This window comes from Oxyura jamaicensis, chromosome 4 (genome assembly GCF_011077185.1).
Source record: "Oxyura jamaicensis isolate SHBP4307 breed ruddy duck chromosome 4, BPBGC_Ojam_1.0, whole genome shotgun sequence".
Taxonomy (NCBI): domain Eukaryota; kingdom Metazoa; phylum Chordata; class Aves; order Anseriformes; family Anatidae; genus Oxyura; species Oxyura jamaicensis.
In genome coordinates, this window is record NC_048896.1 from 67,332,898 (window position 1) to 67,349,577 (window position 16,680).

At 39.5% G+C, this 16,680-nt stretch overlaps 1 protein-coding gene across 4 annotated transcripts in view; it reads left to right on the forward strand.

Annotated features, from left to right (window-relative positions):
• Positions 1–16,680, forward strand: part of DLC1 (DLC1 Rho GTPase activating protein) — a 286,531-nt gene that overhangs the window by 175,839 nt on the left and 94,012 nt on the right. The window contains exon 1 of one of the 4 annotated variants that reach the window (XM_035323412.1): positions 9,870–12,164. The exons of the other annotated variants lie outside the window; for them this stretch is intronic. Within the exon in view, the coding sequence (XP_035179303.1) occupies positions 12,050–12,164 (115 nt within the window). The 5' untranslated portion in view covers positions 9,870–12,049. Of the gene's footprint in view, positions 1–9,869; positions 12,165–16,680 lie in introns of those variants that run through there. 4 annotated transcript variants of the gene reach the window in all.

Consider the following 16,680-nt stretch of genomic DNA (forward strand, 5'->3'; position numbering starts at 1 on the left):
GTGGTGTCCCTTACTTATGAAAACTCATTCTATAGAAGTGCCTTCAGAAAGCTGCCAACATGAGCAAACAGGGCTGAGCAGATGCAGACTATGAAAAAGCATCCAATGGGCATCTGCTGTCTCTTTCTGTGGTTTGTTTTGTAGAGGCAATGATACTGGTGTTTAACCATAAGGCATTGATTGGTATGTGAGTACCAAGATTTAGTACAGCAGGTACCCTATCTAACCCTATTTCACTTATACTGTGTCAATATTTGACGTATCAAATATGATATTTGATATGACAAATTTTTCATCTCAGTACCAGCTCCTTTTCCACAGGTGGGGATATTAGGGTTTTAAGGGGTAGAAGGTTATTAAGTGGTTGTGCAACTTACGGAGCAAAGAAAACTTACTTTCAGGGTCAGTTCTTTCTAAAAATAGTATGAATTCTGATATACACTTTCTATAGTATTACATTCTGCTTGTGTAACATATTAGATCTTGTTATTTCAGTTTTGATCTTGCTAACTTGCATGTTTCAATTTCTACTATGTTGAGGACTTGTGCCATAGCGGATATATGCTGTGTATAAAAGTTTCACATTTGCCCTGATTCCTTGGTTCCTTGATTTTGTACTCATGTATTTTATCTTCTTACATAAGCTCCACAAGTGAATTAGTCCTCCTTTGGAGGAAAAACACACAAACAACAATCTCTTCAATGTCAGTTCAGTATTTTGAAACCTTTATACCACCTTAAAACACTTCCACCCTTTTCTTGGTGTGCTCACGCTTTAAATACTTGTAAGGTGTTAGCATTAATCTCCCCTTGCATTATTAGCTGTCATTTGGCTAAGAAGAACATGTTTTAATCTTTTCTCGTAAATCAAACTCTCCAGACCCTTAATCATTTATGTTGCTGTTATCTGAATTCCTTCAGAACGTGTTGACATCTTTGTGGTACTGGAAAGGCTGCATGCTGCATTTGTGAAAGGATTCATTTGTGCCAAACAGAGTGTATCTGCCTGTTCTTTGTGGACATACTGAGAATGTAAATTGTTGTTCTTTCTGTTATATAGGTGAACAAAAAAGTTAGTATTATGATTAAAATATCAGGAATAGTAAAAAAAAAAAAAAAAAAAAAAAAAAAATACATTTCTACCACGTTTCTTTTTCCAGAAAAGTAGTTGAGAAATACACTTTTCATCTTTAATTAAACACTTTACTTGTAATAAATATTCCTTTAAAACTTTACTTTAATCTATCAATCTGAGATGTGAGATTTTTCCTCTTCTTTGTTAGCCTTCTTGTCTTCCTTGGGGAGTATTTTATTCCCTTTGTCCAATTACTGTATTTTTCATAGGAATTTCTACATCATCTACTAATAAATATGAAATACTTTCTCCATTATTTCACTATCTCTTTAATTGTTTCCCTCACCCCTTCTGTTATGAAGTACTTAGAAAGACATTTGTACTTACCTTGCCTCTAATGTACCATTAAAATAAAGCCAATAAAAATTCATACCATTAAAATAAAGCCAATAAAGACTTGTAGGCAGTTTTTCCATGTATGTTTTGATGATGTATTTTAGATATTCAGGTTTTGTTTGTTTTTTCAAGGCTTAATTTTGATTAGTCCAGAGACATTATTGTTTTGCATTATTATGTCAGATGTAGAGTCATAGCAAAACAAAGGTCAGGGTGTCAGTCCTACAAACATAGCGTAAGCTGCATATTTTTACCTTGCTCTTCAGCCTCTAGAGTGCACAATTAGCTGAGCATCTAATAACAAAATGTCCTCCTAAAATAAATTAGGGGAACTTGCCAGCCAGTAGCCAATCTCAAGACCTAGAGGTTAGGCAAAGTACTGCTGTGTCCTATCACATTTCTGGTCTCCAAACCAACCAGTCCAAGCTCACTATCCTTGAGGCAGCCCTCAATACTTCTGCAGTAACTTGGACCTAAGGGAAGATTTTCCATGGAGCATAGTGATGTTACAAAGGGCAGATATGCCTTGTCTGAAACCAGATGCCAGCAGGAACAAAGTGAATGCAGCAGCAAATTTAGCTGATTACCCATGAAGTAAATTAAGAAAAGATATGAAGAAATCCAATTCCTGGAATAGCAAACCAGACTGTGTCATTAAAACCTCATTTAATACCATTGTTAACTTCATGGAGTAAATATGAAACATTAGCATCTAATGATAACCTTAATTTCACTTTTAGATTTCCTTTGTATTTGTTTAAGGTATATTGCGTGTACATTCATTACTCACAAAAGCTTTATTATGGATAACAGAATGTATCTTTCAGCTGATGACTGCTTTAATCTTCTGGATAATTAGGTTTGACACTCCCCATAAAGCTTTAACTTGTGTCTGTGATACATTAAGCTTACAAAAGGTGAAGTGAAACACTAGATCCTTTATCTCTGAAAGATTAGGCATTAGAATCTGCAGTCAGCAGTTGCTGCAAGACTTCAGCTGAAATAACAAACCCCAGAAGAAAGTTGTCCTACAAAATAGTGTGCAATTCTTCATAAGGTATCATGTTTTTTTTCTCCTTTATTACATAGTAATAATAATATAATTGTAGCCAATACCCTGACAAAAGAATCTGAAGTAGAAAAGATCCCAAGAATGTGTAGTCTTCTCTTCAGTGCAAAGAGGACAATTGTTTAAAGTGTTTTCAATCCACCAGAGCAGTACATAAGAAAAGTTTTCAGTATTTATGTAATAGCAGAATTTTAGTTGTCAAATGGAGACATGCAAGTAAAACTACAGTAGATGGAGGATAAACGTGCCTTCTCCCCCTTCCTGCCTCTGCTTCACAAAGCTGCATATACAAAGCCCAGCACAACTCTCTCATGCCTAATTACATATGTTGAGGGACCATCATCCACCCTGCTGTGAGATGAAGCAATGGGATTGGTAAAAATCCAGGGTTCTCTCATTTATATCACCTGCTGCAGGGCTGGCAGCAGCCCAGGGCTGTGCTTGCAGAGAGTTCCCAGGCTGCATGTACCCCAGGTGAGAAAAACATCTTGTGGTCTGTTGGCAACTAACTCCAATGCTGCTGAAGTGCTCTGAAACAGATTTGTAGAGACTTGTCAAGGGCTATGCCAAATGGACTTTCAGAAAGATGAAAAAAGACTCTCTCTACAAATTCCTGTACCAAAACATAATCAAGCACTAAAGAAAAGCTGGCCTGAATTTTTCAATGTTGGGAAGCTAATGTATTCTTTCATTCTTTTTCCTCTAAACACTGGAATTAAAACGAGCACATCAATGAAGAGATGTTATGTCACAGACAGCTCCAAGACAAACAAAGCATGGCAGATAACAGAATCTGAAATCAGGAGTCTGAGGAAGTGAGACCGTGTCTAAAACAAATCAACAATCTACCTATACAAATAAATATTTGCACTAAAATATGGAGCAAGAAAAAATTACCATTCACAAACTGCTCAGCAGTGCTTTAATTAGTGAAATCTCAAAGCCTACTGAGAGTCCATATATTGTAAAGCTTTGATTCAGTTTGGATCCTACTTCCTTATGCAAATGGCATCACTTCTCATAAAGATCTCTGATTTTCTCCCAATTTCTCTGTCATTGAAGCCACAAATGTTCAGGCAGGGTTACATCCTGCTTGTCTTCACGTGGCAAATATTATGCAGAGACTGCATTTCAGAGACTGCCACAATGGCAGCAGCAGGGATGAGAAGGGAGGAGGACAGCTCAGCCTCTTTACATCACTTAATAAAACACACATTACACAGAGCAGTACTAATCAAGCAGACTTACATGAGTGCCCTAAACCTCACTAAATCTTGGGAATGAGCTTTTTCCATCTCATCCTTCAAGCACTGGGACTTCTTCTTTGGTTTAAAGTTTCTTGCTGCTCTTTGATCTCTCTGTTCAGGTTGATCTCCGTCTGCAGTCTGAATTATCTCCCTGCTCACCCTCTGGCTGAGATGAGCCTGGCTCACATAACACTCCCTGTGCTTCCAGTCTTGTCACTGCTATGTACACAGACAACAGCCAGCCACTGTTACATTATTTTAAACACATTCAACCATATTTTAAAGAAAAATGGCTTTATTTACCATCACTGTTTGTACTAGTTATTGCAGATAATCTCAGAGATTTTATTGCTATTATATATATTTTTAGATTGTGCCATTTTGTGTAAGGGATGCCTAAATAGGAAGACATTTAACCCAAGGAACTCACCACCTTAGAATGACAGGATAGACTTGAACAGGAGAGAACATGAGACAAAGAAGGAAACTGCTAATTGTGATTATAACAGGGAGTAGCAACAAGGATCTGTTTGAGAAGTCCTGGGCTCTTATTTCTTTTTCCCTTCCTTTCTCCTTTTTCCCTTTTCCTTTTCCATTTCCCTTTGTGGAACATGCAATTTGCTATTATTGCAGCTTTGTATATAGTTACATTTCCACTCCCACTGGAAATAAAGGACTAACTTAGACCATGTATCTTGATCTATATAATTGTATTCATCCTGCCCTAATCCCACTGAAAGGACCCCTCAAGCTGTAATGTAGCTGACAAAAAGATACTTTGGTATGGCCCCTTTGCATGAGAAGTCACTGTGATGGAGGAAGAAGCAGTACTACTTGATACTATTTTGCTTTGGTAAAGCATAGCAGATGGCTAAAGCTGAAAATTTGTCTTAGTTCACAGCCTATCACTGTCAACTGTTCAGTGTCAGCACCTCAAGTTAGGTAAATGGAGATGTTTGGACACCCCTATAGGGTGTGCTTCCATAAACTTCACTAGGCAGGTGCCTCACATATGGCTAAACAGAATGAAGCTTTAACACTTCCTTTCCGATCTAAATTTTAAACTATGGCACCAGCATTCACTAAATGTCCTCATTAATATGCAGTATTTCAAAAAGCAGTTGACAGCAGGGAAAAGGCTGGATTTTCTGATAACGTAAGGATAGTTTAGTTACATTAAAAAGCAGGTTAATATGGACCAATGTACTACAGAAACTGGAATTACATCTTCTTGCAAGTTATTCAGTTGTTTCATATTATTTTGCATTTATGGCTGTGATTAGAAATGTTTTCTATTTTCCTACATTGGATTATTTTTCATTTTTGGAGCACACTGTGATAGTGAGACAGCAGTCCAGAAACAGCCAGATAAGCTTACACTTTGAAGCACAAAATTCTCTAATTAAGCTGTGGGACTGTTTGTAAAGCAGGGCCATAATCACACCATGAGTTTTGTTAATACTGTTTATTTGGGATCATGTTTAATTTGAAACTCATAAAACTGTAATAAAAGGCCTATGCTACTCTACTGGGTTTACATAAACCCACCAGCATGTATTTATCAGACAGCAAAACGCAACAAATGTAGATATATCAACAAGATCTTCTCAATGCTTCACCAAAATAAATTTAATTGTTTAGGCACTGAAAAGTCCATGAAAGCAACATGCTACCATCCGTGGAGGCAGCTCAGGAAATCTTTTCTATCAGCATGGTTTATTATCTCTTCTCCAGATTGCATCCTCTTAGCTCTGAGGCTGTTTGGAGGTTAACTATAGGGTGATGACATGCAGCACAGGACACTTTTCTGAGAGTGAAGTTTTTTGTGTGACATTCAGCAATATGGGGCTGGGTTGTGCACTCCCATTGTCCGCACCTTTGCAACAACCACCACTCAAACTTTTATTGTCTCAGGTGCAGCTCCAGTGTAGCTCAGGACAAGAGCAGCTCCAGCCTGTCACGTCCAGGGGATGAGTGAAGGGAGCAATGTGGAGCAGAGCAGCCAGCAATAGGAACCAGGTCAGATGGTGGAGAAGGACATAGTCAGGGCAGGGATGGGGAGGAAAATGTACATAGCATGATGGAGCAGGATTTTGAAGGCAGAAGAGAAAAACAGCAGCAAGAAATAACTTGTAAGGGAGCATGGAGCTTAGAAAGGATAAAAAGAAATGAAGAAGCTGAAAAAAACAGCATGCTCAAATCAGCAGAAAAATCCAGTATGCAGGGTGACCTTTTCTACACTTTCTTCCTTTAACAAATAAACTTAATTTTTCCTTTCTTTTATCTATATCATGCAGTGACTCTTGTTGCAGGAAGGAATCCTAATGTTCTCCTTCAGTGCCATATACGTAGGAGGTTGAAACGTGGGAGGATAGAACAGTGCTTGTCACTACGATCCCTACACTTCTATCCTTCCTCCCAGATCTCAAGGCCTGGGCTTCCATAACATGCTAATTTTCACTCCTACTGCAAGAAATGAGAAAATAAAGTCCTTTTGGCATTTTTATTCTCAATTTGGATTTAAAAAAAAAAAAAAAAAGTAAAAGAAAAAAGTGCAAAACTTTGCATGTTTTTTTTTTTTTTTTCATTAAAAAGTTTGTTTGGAAATACCACAATATTGCATACCCACCCCACTCCTGCCCATACTAGGAGGGAGGAAATGATGATGACAAGAGTTGTTGCCACTGCTGGATCAAGTCCTTCCACCTGCAGCCTGCTCCCAGGACTGCTCCCTAAAAAGGTGTGGGGAAGGCTGAGCATCAGCAAGCATTCCATGGGACAGATAAGCTGCCAAGCTCTTCCACTCTTATAAAAAGGCACCTATAAGTTAAATGAAGTTTGTAGCTATTTTTGCCTTATCTGACTGAAGAATGGAGATATTTTCTAAAACCGAATCGAATTGAACAAAGATGTGGCTTTGTCATACAGAGCCTTTTGGTGAGGTTTGTCAAGCTTCTATTCAAAGAAACTTTTCTGTTTCAACAAAGTACATTTTATTTGCATGTCTTTCCATAGGAATTTCTCTAAATCTTTACAGTCTGCTCTGATTGGTAGCTGCTGCTTGTCTGAAGATCTGATACATATCAGATCTCTCAGATACTGCATATGTTGCGGTGCCAGATTTTCTTTCGGAAAGCAACATATGTAAAAGCCCAAATTCAAAGGGCTCCTCTGGTCTCCTAGATAGCATTTGGAGACATCTGCTGAGAGGTGAAACAATGACACATGCTATGTGCCCAGCAGAAGTTTTTTATTAGACCTAAAATTTGGATTCTGAATTATTCTTTTGTTTTGTGATACTTTTGGAGAGTTATGGCATTATCTTTCTGGTTCTGTAACATGGTGAAAGGTGGTTTCATGCATCAGATCAGGGAAGCTGCACAGACCACCCAAGGAAGATGGTCTGAATTTGCTATATCAATGGTTGCAGCCCACACTGAAGTTACAGAAAAGCTTGAACTGACAGCACATTTTAAAAAATCATGTGTTTCTGACTGGTTGTGCATATTTTGGATGCATACATCCTTCCAGACTCAAGAGGCCAGAATCACATAGATGAACCAGAGATAAACATAAGAATTTGCCCATTTGTAAACACTCAGAAGAGAAGTTGATGCATTTTGAGCAAGCCTGAAGAGAACGAGGCTTGCATAACTCTTTACTTCCTAGAAGCTGGACGTTGCCAGAACTCAAAAATGAGATCACCATTCCTAACCATCCCAGTACCTGATGCATTTGTGTGTCTGCTCTTTGCCCTGAGGAGAAAAAAAAAAAAAAAAAGGATGTTTAGTATTATCTTTGCAGAGTGAAGTAAGGACAGAACCAGTGAAGGAGCAGAAAAAACATATTGTTCAGCAAGCTGAGATCCTCCAGCTTGAACTGTTGAGGAGTGGTAAAGTTAGAAGGCATTACCTTCTGCCCTCAGATGGTTTACAAACTGTGTTTAAGAATGACGAGCAGCACTTTACAAGTATATCCAGCCTCGAGAGGAAGACTAGAGAAGTACAACGTTGCCTTTATTAAAAAGGCATTTCCAAAAAAAAAAACCTGAAAAGTGGAAAAAATCAAGTGACTACAGCCCAGAGGCAGGCTGGCAGGGTGAGAGCAGAGATGGCAGCCTGGGAGAAGCAGTCATGGAACCATTCCTGGCTGGAGGGCTGGGCAGACAGGTAGGGAGCTGGCCCATATAAATATTTGCCTCTGGAATTCCACAGAAGCTGTTCCCAGGCATGCATGCTGCTCTGCACGTGTGTGCCACAGCCTCTTTCCTCAGGGCGTGCTGTAGCCTTTCTTCCAAACGCTGGCTACTGCATTCCTCTCCTGTCAGCAGCAGTGCCTGCTGCTGGTCTTCCTTAAGTTTCCAAACACAGTGAATCAAAGACATAGAGCTGCATTATATTTTATCTAGATGTTGGCTGGGAGGTTCAGACCTTGCTTTTTTTTTTTTTTTTTTTTTTTTTTTTTTTTAATGCATTTTGCTGTATTACCTGTGTACAGATAATTGAATTGTGAATGTAACATACAGCAGGGTGCACATAGGCCATTTCCTAGCTAAAGGAGGATATTTGTTTTCCAGATATTCTCCAGTACGTTTTTGAATACAACAGCCAAATGTTTTGCCATTTCCTTTAAAAACTTTCTCTTTGCCACTCTGTAAATCTCACCATTAAAACCTTTTTTATTTCATGACATTCGCAGTGATCGAGTTTAACTGCTTCATTTAACAGCTTTCCCCATAAATTAATCTAAAACGTTCACGTTGACTTACACCAGAGATTCACCAGCTGAGGTCTTTATGCATGTACTTGGAACCAGCGGCATCCTCTCTCAGTTCAGACTGTGCGCATGAGTTTGCTGGAGTAACAGAGTAAGCTTTCCCACCCAAACCACCTGAAGTTCACTGCAGGCATATGATTCAGGCAGATACCTCCCCCCAAACAGCTACATTTGTGAGGGGAGAGGGAATATATCTGAGCTGAAAAGGAGAATATTTCTACACGGACATCTATCGTTTGGGCAGGGCCTGGCTTTGTGCAGTCCCAGTAGTGTTTCTCCAAAGAGAGAGTCACGTTTGGAAATGTGGTGTGGAGGGGCTTGCTTGAGATGCAGCATAGGGCTCTCAGTAGGAGTGGAAAGGAGCCATCAGATACCAGCACAGTAGCAGTGGCAGCTCATCAGCTTTCCTCTACATGTATGGGTGTTTCCCAGCACAGAGCTAAGAGCCCCCACCATCGTGGCCCTGCTGCCACCAACTGCTGGTTTCCCAGCACACTTGGTTTTGTGGATGTGGCTCAGTGTCTTTTTTGGGTATCGAGAGGTCTAGCCCAGAACCGAGTGCCTTGTTCCTCTAGGAATGTTCCTTAAATAAAGTAAAGATAGAGGCTGAGACACAGCTCTGCTTAGATGCTTCCTTCTAACAGGATTTAAAAGTCACTTTATGCTTTCACATTGCACAGCAAACTCTTAGCTCATTTTATGGCCATAGTGAATGTCATGCATCTCAAATTTCCTTCTTTGGTTGTATAATTTTTCTTTTAGCTATTTTCCCTGCTACATCCCTCAGTCTACCCTTTTCTAAAATGAATACACTTATTTCCTATCCACATTTCTAGCCTGTCTACACCTAATTCTTTTCCTGTACGTGGCTCATTAAGAATTTTCTGACATGGAATTAAATTCTTTACATGATCTTGCTTAGATTATCCATTTACATGTCAAGTAACATCAGACGATCAGACTCCCTTAACCATCTTCCTCCGATTTGTTACAGTTTATCTTTACTCCTCCTTTGCCCTTTGTGGGGTCATTCTGACATTTTTCTGTCCTTTTAATTGAACTGGTTGCAGTTTTAAATATTTTGAGCTATGACATGCCTACATGCCTAACAGAACCCACAAAAGCACTTAAAGAATTAAACCCTGATCAGCAATATCCATTCCTCTTCTGTTGGTTTAGCTGCTAAAATGAATACCGGTGGATGTGTTTTTATTGGCATCATAGCCTGGACCAGGCTTGTCTTTGACAAGAATCTTCCCAATACCAAGCTTTGGTTCATATCTCTAAGAAGTCTTGGAGCATGGGAATTCAGATTTTCAGTTAGGTCAGAAGAAACACCCTGGTAATGCACCAGTGACCTCCTAGTGAGGATCCACTCAGTCCATGACACCCAGGTAGGCCTAGTTCAAAGTAACCCACCCAAAATGTGTCAAAACTGTAGTAACATCCTTTCACTATGTAATACACTCTTTGTAGGACACATTGCTGGTTATATAGACATAGCCACTGGTAGCTAAAAACCTGCTGAGACTGCCTTCTCTCTCATCGCCTTCTGTTGTCCTCTGGCAGTGGTGTTCAGCTGAAATACAGAGGTACACATATTGAGTGCAAGATGTAGATAGTGCTCCTTCTCCTCCAGCTTGCTGTAACCTCATTTAAAAATGAACCAGTGGTCTTCTGAGCTAGTTACTAACAGAAGCAATGATGGATGTCACCTGAACAGGGAGGTATGTGTTTTCTAAGTTTCCAGGTAGACAGATTACACTGTGGTCATAATGTTTGCATTTGCCGATGTACTCATTGTCACTCAATCTGCAAGGAAGTTTTGCCAGAATAGAAAGAAAAAATAAATAAATAAGTATTTAAGGAGTGTGTAATCATGTTGAATTTCTCTAGAGAGTTGGCTGCTGCTTTCTCCGTCTGGCCTCCAAAAGTAGGAGGGGTATAATGGGGAAAGCAATTGCAAACTTTAGAGATCCCTTGCTGCTGTTGGTTTTCTTCAAAGATGTACACAGGACATTAGTGTTTGCAGATGCTTTGTAAAGATAAAAGACAAAGGCCTAGGTGGGAATAAATTATGATCTGCATTAAGTAGATGGTGAGCCAATTCTTCCCTCAGTTACACTTTTGCAAATCCTGTAAATTTCTTTGTATTGTTGGAATGAGATCATGATTAGTCTTAGAGGAAATTAGGACTAGGGAAAATAAAGGGAACTTAGAAGGCATTGGAAAAGTTGCAACAAATAAGAAAATGTAAAATAAATTATCTAGTATAGAATTAAAAGAAAAAAAGTGTTTTTTCTTAAGACTGAATTGAAAGGGAGTGGAAATAGGCTTGAACTTCCTATTCTGAACTTTGATCTCTGTGTGCCAACCTTGTGGAAACTTAATCAATCAATTTAATGATAACATAATCCTTAACAAGAAAGTAATGGTATCTGACTTGAAACTGCACTTGCTGCTTAAAAAAAAAAAAAAAAAAAAAAAATCCTCCACCTTGAATTAACATGAGGACAACTTTATTCTTTAGTAGTCCTTGCCTTCCTACTGTCAAATGGGATTAAGTTTTTAGGGTGGGATCATCTCACCTCTTCAAATATTAGGACAGGCATCTCATACATACTAAAAAGGGAAAGAAAAGTTTCATCTACCCCTTTATTCCTTTCTTCCTCTCTCAGGGAAGTCACAGGACACAGTAGTCAATTAAAAAGGTCAAAATAAGCAAGGGCAAATGGCTTCTTTTACTGTGACTATCCATCTGAGTCACCTAATGAAATTTTTACACATGGGATCTTAACTTTAACAGAGATGTGGATACCCAGTTCCCCCTTTCTTTTTCTCCTTTCCTCTTTTCCTCCCAGTTTTGTATTTCTATCACTTTGTTACTGTATCGGCATAAAGTAGTGCATACAAGGAACTCAGAATCAGACCCAATTCTGTGCCACAGATAGGGTGATATGCAGGAAATATGGGAAAAAATAAAAAATAAAAAAAAATACTTGAACTACAGATATTTAAAATGACTGTGGCTCTTTTTCTATTTCTTACCTTTTTCTTGTCAAAACATGAAAGATTACCTGAAATATCAGTTAAGCAGGGGAATATTATCATAATAAATGAGCATGCAAGTATGTGCCCAGTAAGTTATTTGATTAAACAGGAAGCTAGAATCCTATAGATATCCACAAATAAAGCCTGAAATCTAAATGACTGTATCGTTAGCTCATTTGTAAACTGTTCCAGATGTAAGATTTTGGCAGCTTTCCAGTAGGCTGGCTGCAGTCTGAGCTTTCCTGCATCCGCAGTGAGAACTGCAATGCCTGACTCTTCAAGGAAAAGCTCCACGGGGCTGACGACAAATTATATGAAGTAACAACCTGCCTGCCTGGTGGAGAGATATTCAGACAGATCCCCGGGCAAAGGATGCCCTTTTTCCTGGGGCCAAGCTGCAGCCATTTGCCTCTGGATGTGTGATCGATCTGCATTATGAATCAGCCAGTGAAAGCCCCTCTGAGAAGATCATTCAGTGATCACATCAGGGACTCCACTGCCAGAGCCTTGGATGTTATCTGGAAAAACACACGAGACAGACGGCTGGCAGGTGAGAGGGGCGTATTAAATAAGCATGCTTAAGGCTTGCAAGGGAGAAGAATCAATAATGGTAATTAGTATCATTTGCATAATGTGTCAGTGTCGCCTCTGAGCATTTCTCCAGCATTTTGCTTCTGTGTCACGTTACTTGGGTGCTATGCCTACAGTGGGATGTGAGGGCTGCCCTAACGAGATGAGATAAACATCAGCTAAAAGAAAAGGAGCAGACAATTTTGGTCTCCTCTTGTGGTACAAACTCCTCAGCCCTGAAGCGTGCTGAAGTGTTTTATTTTGCTGCTAGGTCAGAGTCTGTACTGTGATGTGTTTCAGTGCGCTGTGTTCAGGCGTTTTGTAGCCAAGGCGTGTGTCAGTCGGGATATCTGGGCTGCATGCTGAGCCGTTGCTGGTATTTCCTCTGGCAAGGGCTTCAGCGCCACGAGCTCCAAGTGAGTGTCAGGTATGCCAGAGCTGGGCTTCTGAGATGTAAATTAAGCACCAACTATATGGTCACAGTTTGCATTTTTATTTTGACTTGCTAGGACTCAAAAACCTGAGGCAAACCATAACTGAGGGCTGGAGGAGAAGATAATTTAACTCTTTTGATTTTCCTCCTCTTCTGTTGTCTGTCTGCTAGCTTGAATGCTTCTCATTCACCCTGCTGGGGCTGTTACTTTTATTATCATGGCATTTAGAGGCCTGAGAAAAAGGCAGCAGGACTGCACAGTGGGTGTGACATGCGGGAGGTTTGTTTGTATACTTACAGTGAAGGCAGTTTGTCCCACGGGAGGGAAGGAGGGAGGAGAAAAGTGAGCCACGATAAGATTGAGGATGAGATGACCAAGAGACAGACGTTAGGGCTCACTAATGTAAACTGAACTTTTACATCATTCTCCTGCACTTTATGTTTTGGAGGAATAAGAGCGACTAAATACGTCACAGATGCTTGTGATGGTGCACTGATCCCAAAGCTGATTACAGCAGGTAATTAGGCAAGGAGTAACCATGGCCTGTAAAGAGAAACAGGGGCAGAAACATGCTTTGAATTAGTGAAACTTGTAAAAAACTTGTTCTGTGCAGCATGTTAGTGGCTGGATGTTTTCTGCTCCTGGTCCCACAGTTGGTAAGGGACAGTGAGTTTCTTGGAGAGAAGACCTCAGCTTTTCTGCTCTTCCAGTAACACTGTGGACGGGTGTCAGAGGAGATGGGAACACCACTGATTTACTTCAGTGCTCAGAAGTTAGTCACCAACATGCCAGTGTTGTGAAAGTGCTGGGCATTAACCTCTTCCATGACAAACCAATCGGGGCAGGTTGTCTGATTCTTGGCTCAGAGGCGTGTTAGAGTTAGAAACTTAGGTCCTGCTGCTTGGGACCTTCCTGAAACTCCAGTGAAAGGTGCACCGAGTGGAAAGAAAGTCTGAATAAAAAGGCATGAATGTTGCACAAATCTATAAAAGGGAAGCTGGTGGGGCCAAGTGAGCTGTTGTTTAACCTGCATGTTGCCTGGTCAGCTGGACACTTGTTTACCCTGGCATGTGCTTCCATTCCACCTGCTTGAGATGTTTATATGACTGCTTTGAAGTGAGCTTTTTAAATTTATAGTTGCATTCAGGATGGCCTTTATATCAACAGATTCCAAGTACCTCTGGCCTGTGTCCACAGAAGTCAGCTACTACTACCACCATCTTCTGTAAAATTGTTTCCCACTTGTCAGTTCACATAGGAAAGCATAAACTGATGTGTCCTTTATACCTTTTGTATGTGACCTACATATGGAAATATGTAGGTTTAATCAGGATACAAAAAGACCTTGATAAATATATATATTTAACCTTGAATGTTTGGGGGATAGACAACTGCTAATTATATTTCTTGAGACTCTGTCACGTTCCTAGAAATAAGGAGTGAACATGAACCCTTTAGCCTCTTTAACTGTGCTGATAAGGGGCGGCATGTTTTTATTCTAGTTGGCAGATGGTTATGAACCATCACAGTTTTTATCAAAACAAGGCTTAGATGTTAGAGGACCCTTAGAGTAGTGACAGTTTCATTTTCCAGGCTCTGCTGGTGATGTAGGGTTGTCAGGCTACTAGTATATTTGGGCAGAAAATCATCAGGCTGGACACCCAATAAGCAGTACAGTAGGCAATAGGAGTGGAGGTACCGGGGTGTATTCCTGAAAGTACTTCATAAATAACAGAGAGTGAGGAAGAGAAAGGAAACAGCAACAAACTGTGTTGCTGTTTTATTTGCTCTCTGGGATATCAACAGTTTAAAGTGCTGACTACCAAAAAAATGGCGAAGAAGGGTCATGACACTGAGATAAGACATCCACTTAGATCAGCAATTTGTGTTATCAGGACACACCTTTAAAAAAATAATTTGATATGAGCAAAAGAAAGAAGAAAATGTGAAATATGTATTCTTCATGGAATATTCAAGAAAAAGTAATCTGAAAAATGTGTGACCTTTAAAAAAAGCTGCTAGTCTGTGCACAGGAATAGCAAATCATGCAATATAATCTGATATCATCATCAAACAGACAGTACTATATATCCCTATAAATACCCTGGGAAAATATAATGGAATATTTTCTGATACATCTTTTCCATTAGATACTGTAGTCTGAACAACAAAAAGGAAAGAGCATTATTGTTGCACAAGAAGTATGCAAAAAGCTATTAGCGTTGCACGGAACCAAAAGATTTTAGCAAAAAACCTCTTGGTTTCAAGCTGGTATGGTAAAGGGATGCAAATGAACAGGGACTATTTTTTCAGGTCACCAGTGCCTGCTGTCCCACCATGGCCATGATGGAGTAATGCAGAGCAGCACCCTCATATCACATTTGAACCCTAATAGCAGGGCTGAGATCCTGCATGTGCCTCTCCTTGTGTGGCAGAACAGCCTCTGCTTCAGCAAGCCTGGGCCAAGCACGCTTGTATAATGATGATAAGGCACTGTAGTACAGTGGCAAAATACCTTTCCTGAGCAGCAGATGGGTTGCAGCTCAGTGTGGTTGCGTCATGGTCAGACTTTTGATGGCAGCTCATGGTTTTCCACTCAGTGTCTTTTCTTTGCAGTTTGCACAAAGAAAATCTGGACACATGTTTATAGTCATGTCTGGTGATCTTAAAATGTGGTAAATGAATCACTAAATAAATCACTAAACACAATGGAAGCATTTTCAATTGCAGGGACATCAAATATGCCCAGTAGAGATGGGATATAATTTGAGGCAATGGAATGAGCAGCAAAGAATAAAAGGACAGAATGAGACTCAAGTTGCCAGGTTCTCTAAATGGGTGATACAAAAATCATAACTTTTCATGTTACTACATTCATGAGAAATAGAAACGTCCTTGGGAATTCCAGATGCAGTTTGTTCCCCTTACTGATGTCAGACCACATCCTCAGCAGGGAAGGGAAGCACACTCTGGTTCATTTAGCAGACAGACCTCCCAGTAGGGACCAGGACTGTATGCGCAAGAAGGGCAGCAGCAGAGGGTGAGCTTCCCCAGTGCTGGTTTGCAGGACTGATCCATGCATATCTTCAAAATGTCATAGTTAGATTTTTCCTAGTGCTGCCACTGTTGGCTGAATTATCTGCATAATAGACTGTAGGTGAACCAATGGAACATTTTTCTTCACTGTATAGGACCTATCATATGACATCATCCTGTTTGTGTTTTTTTTTCCCATTTTCACCAGCATTTTTTAGCAGTCATGGTCAGAATTTTGAGTCTACTTACGAAGATTTTGCTTGCAGGTTCCTTTGAGTAGACCTTTAATTTTAATTTACGATAACTGGTTATCATTATATAGTTTTTCTTTCTACTGGCCATATCATCTGAGGCAGACTATCGACTCTTGCTGATGGATAATTTGTTCTCCATTTGAAGCATTCCTGTAATTCCATTCTTTGCTGCTTTCATTTATACTTTTCCCTTAACTACAATATCTTAAAAGATGCCTTTTAGTAGATTGAAAAATCTGTGAGTATAGAAATTCCTCATTCTTAAAGCTATTCCTTATATTTCCAGGCATATATATATATGTATGTATACAAATAGGTAGAGATATAGATGTACAGGCACATATAGGAAGTAAAGGAAGTCAATAAGGGAATTGTCATTCTTGGGAAACTATTAAAGTTCCAGGTTAAGTTAAAGTTTTACTGCATTACATTTCATGTATCCATAAAATTTATACTTGTGCATAAGGCAAATAAGGCCTTAAGTGTTTGTTTTGTTCTAAGATTGCTTTACTGTGTGTAGGTGAAATAAAAATTTAGAGGTATCTTGTAGAACCTGAGCCCAACTGATATGTAGCCTTAGATACGTTGCTTTGGCTATTTGAACATTTTTTGGAAAAGACTGACCCCTGATCTAGAGAGAACTTCCTATAGGTCTGATATTTCATTTGGGCTATTATATAAATATTAAAAATAGCCACTCACTATGAGGTAGACAGTGATCAAATATTCATTTGGTATGTAATTGAAAATAGACTGTAATTTACAGAAAGCA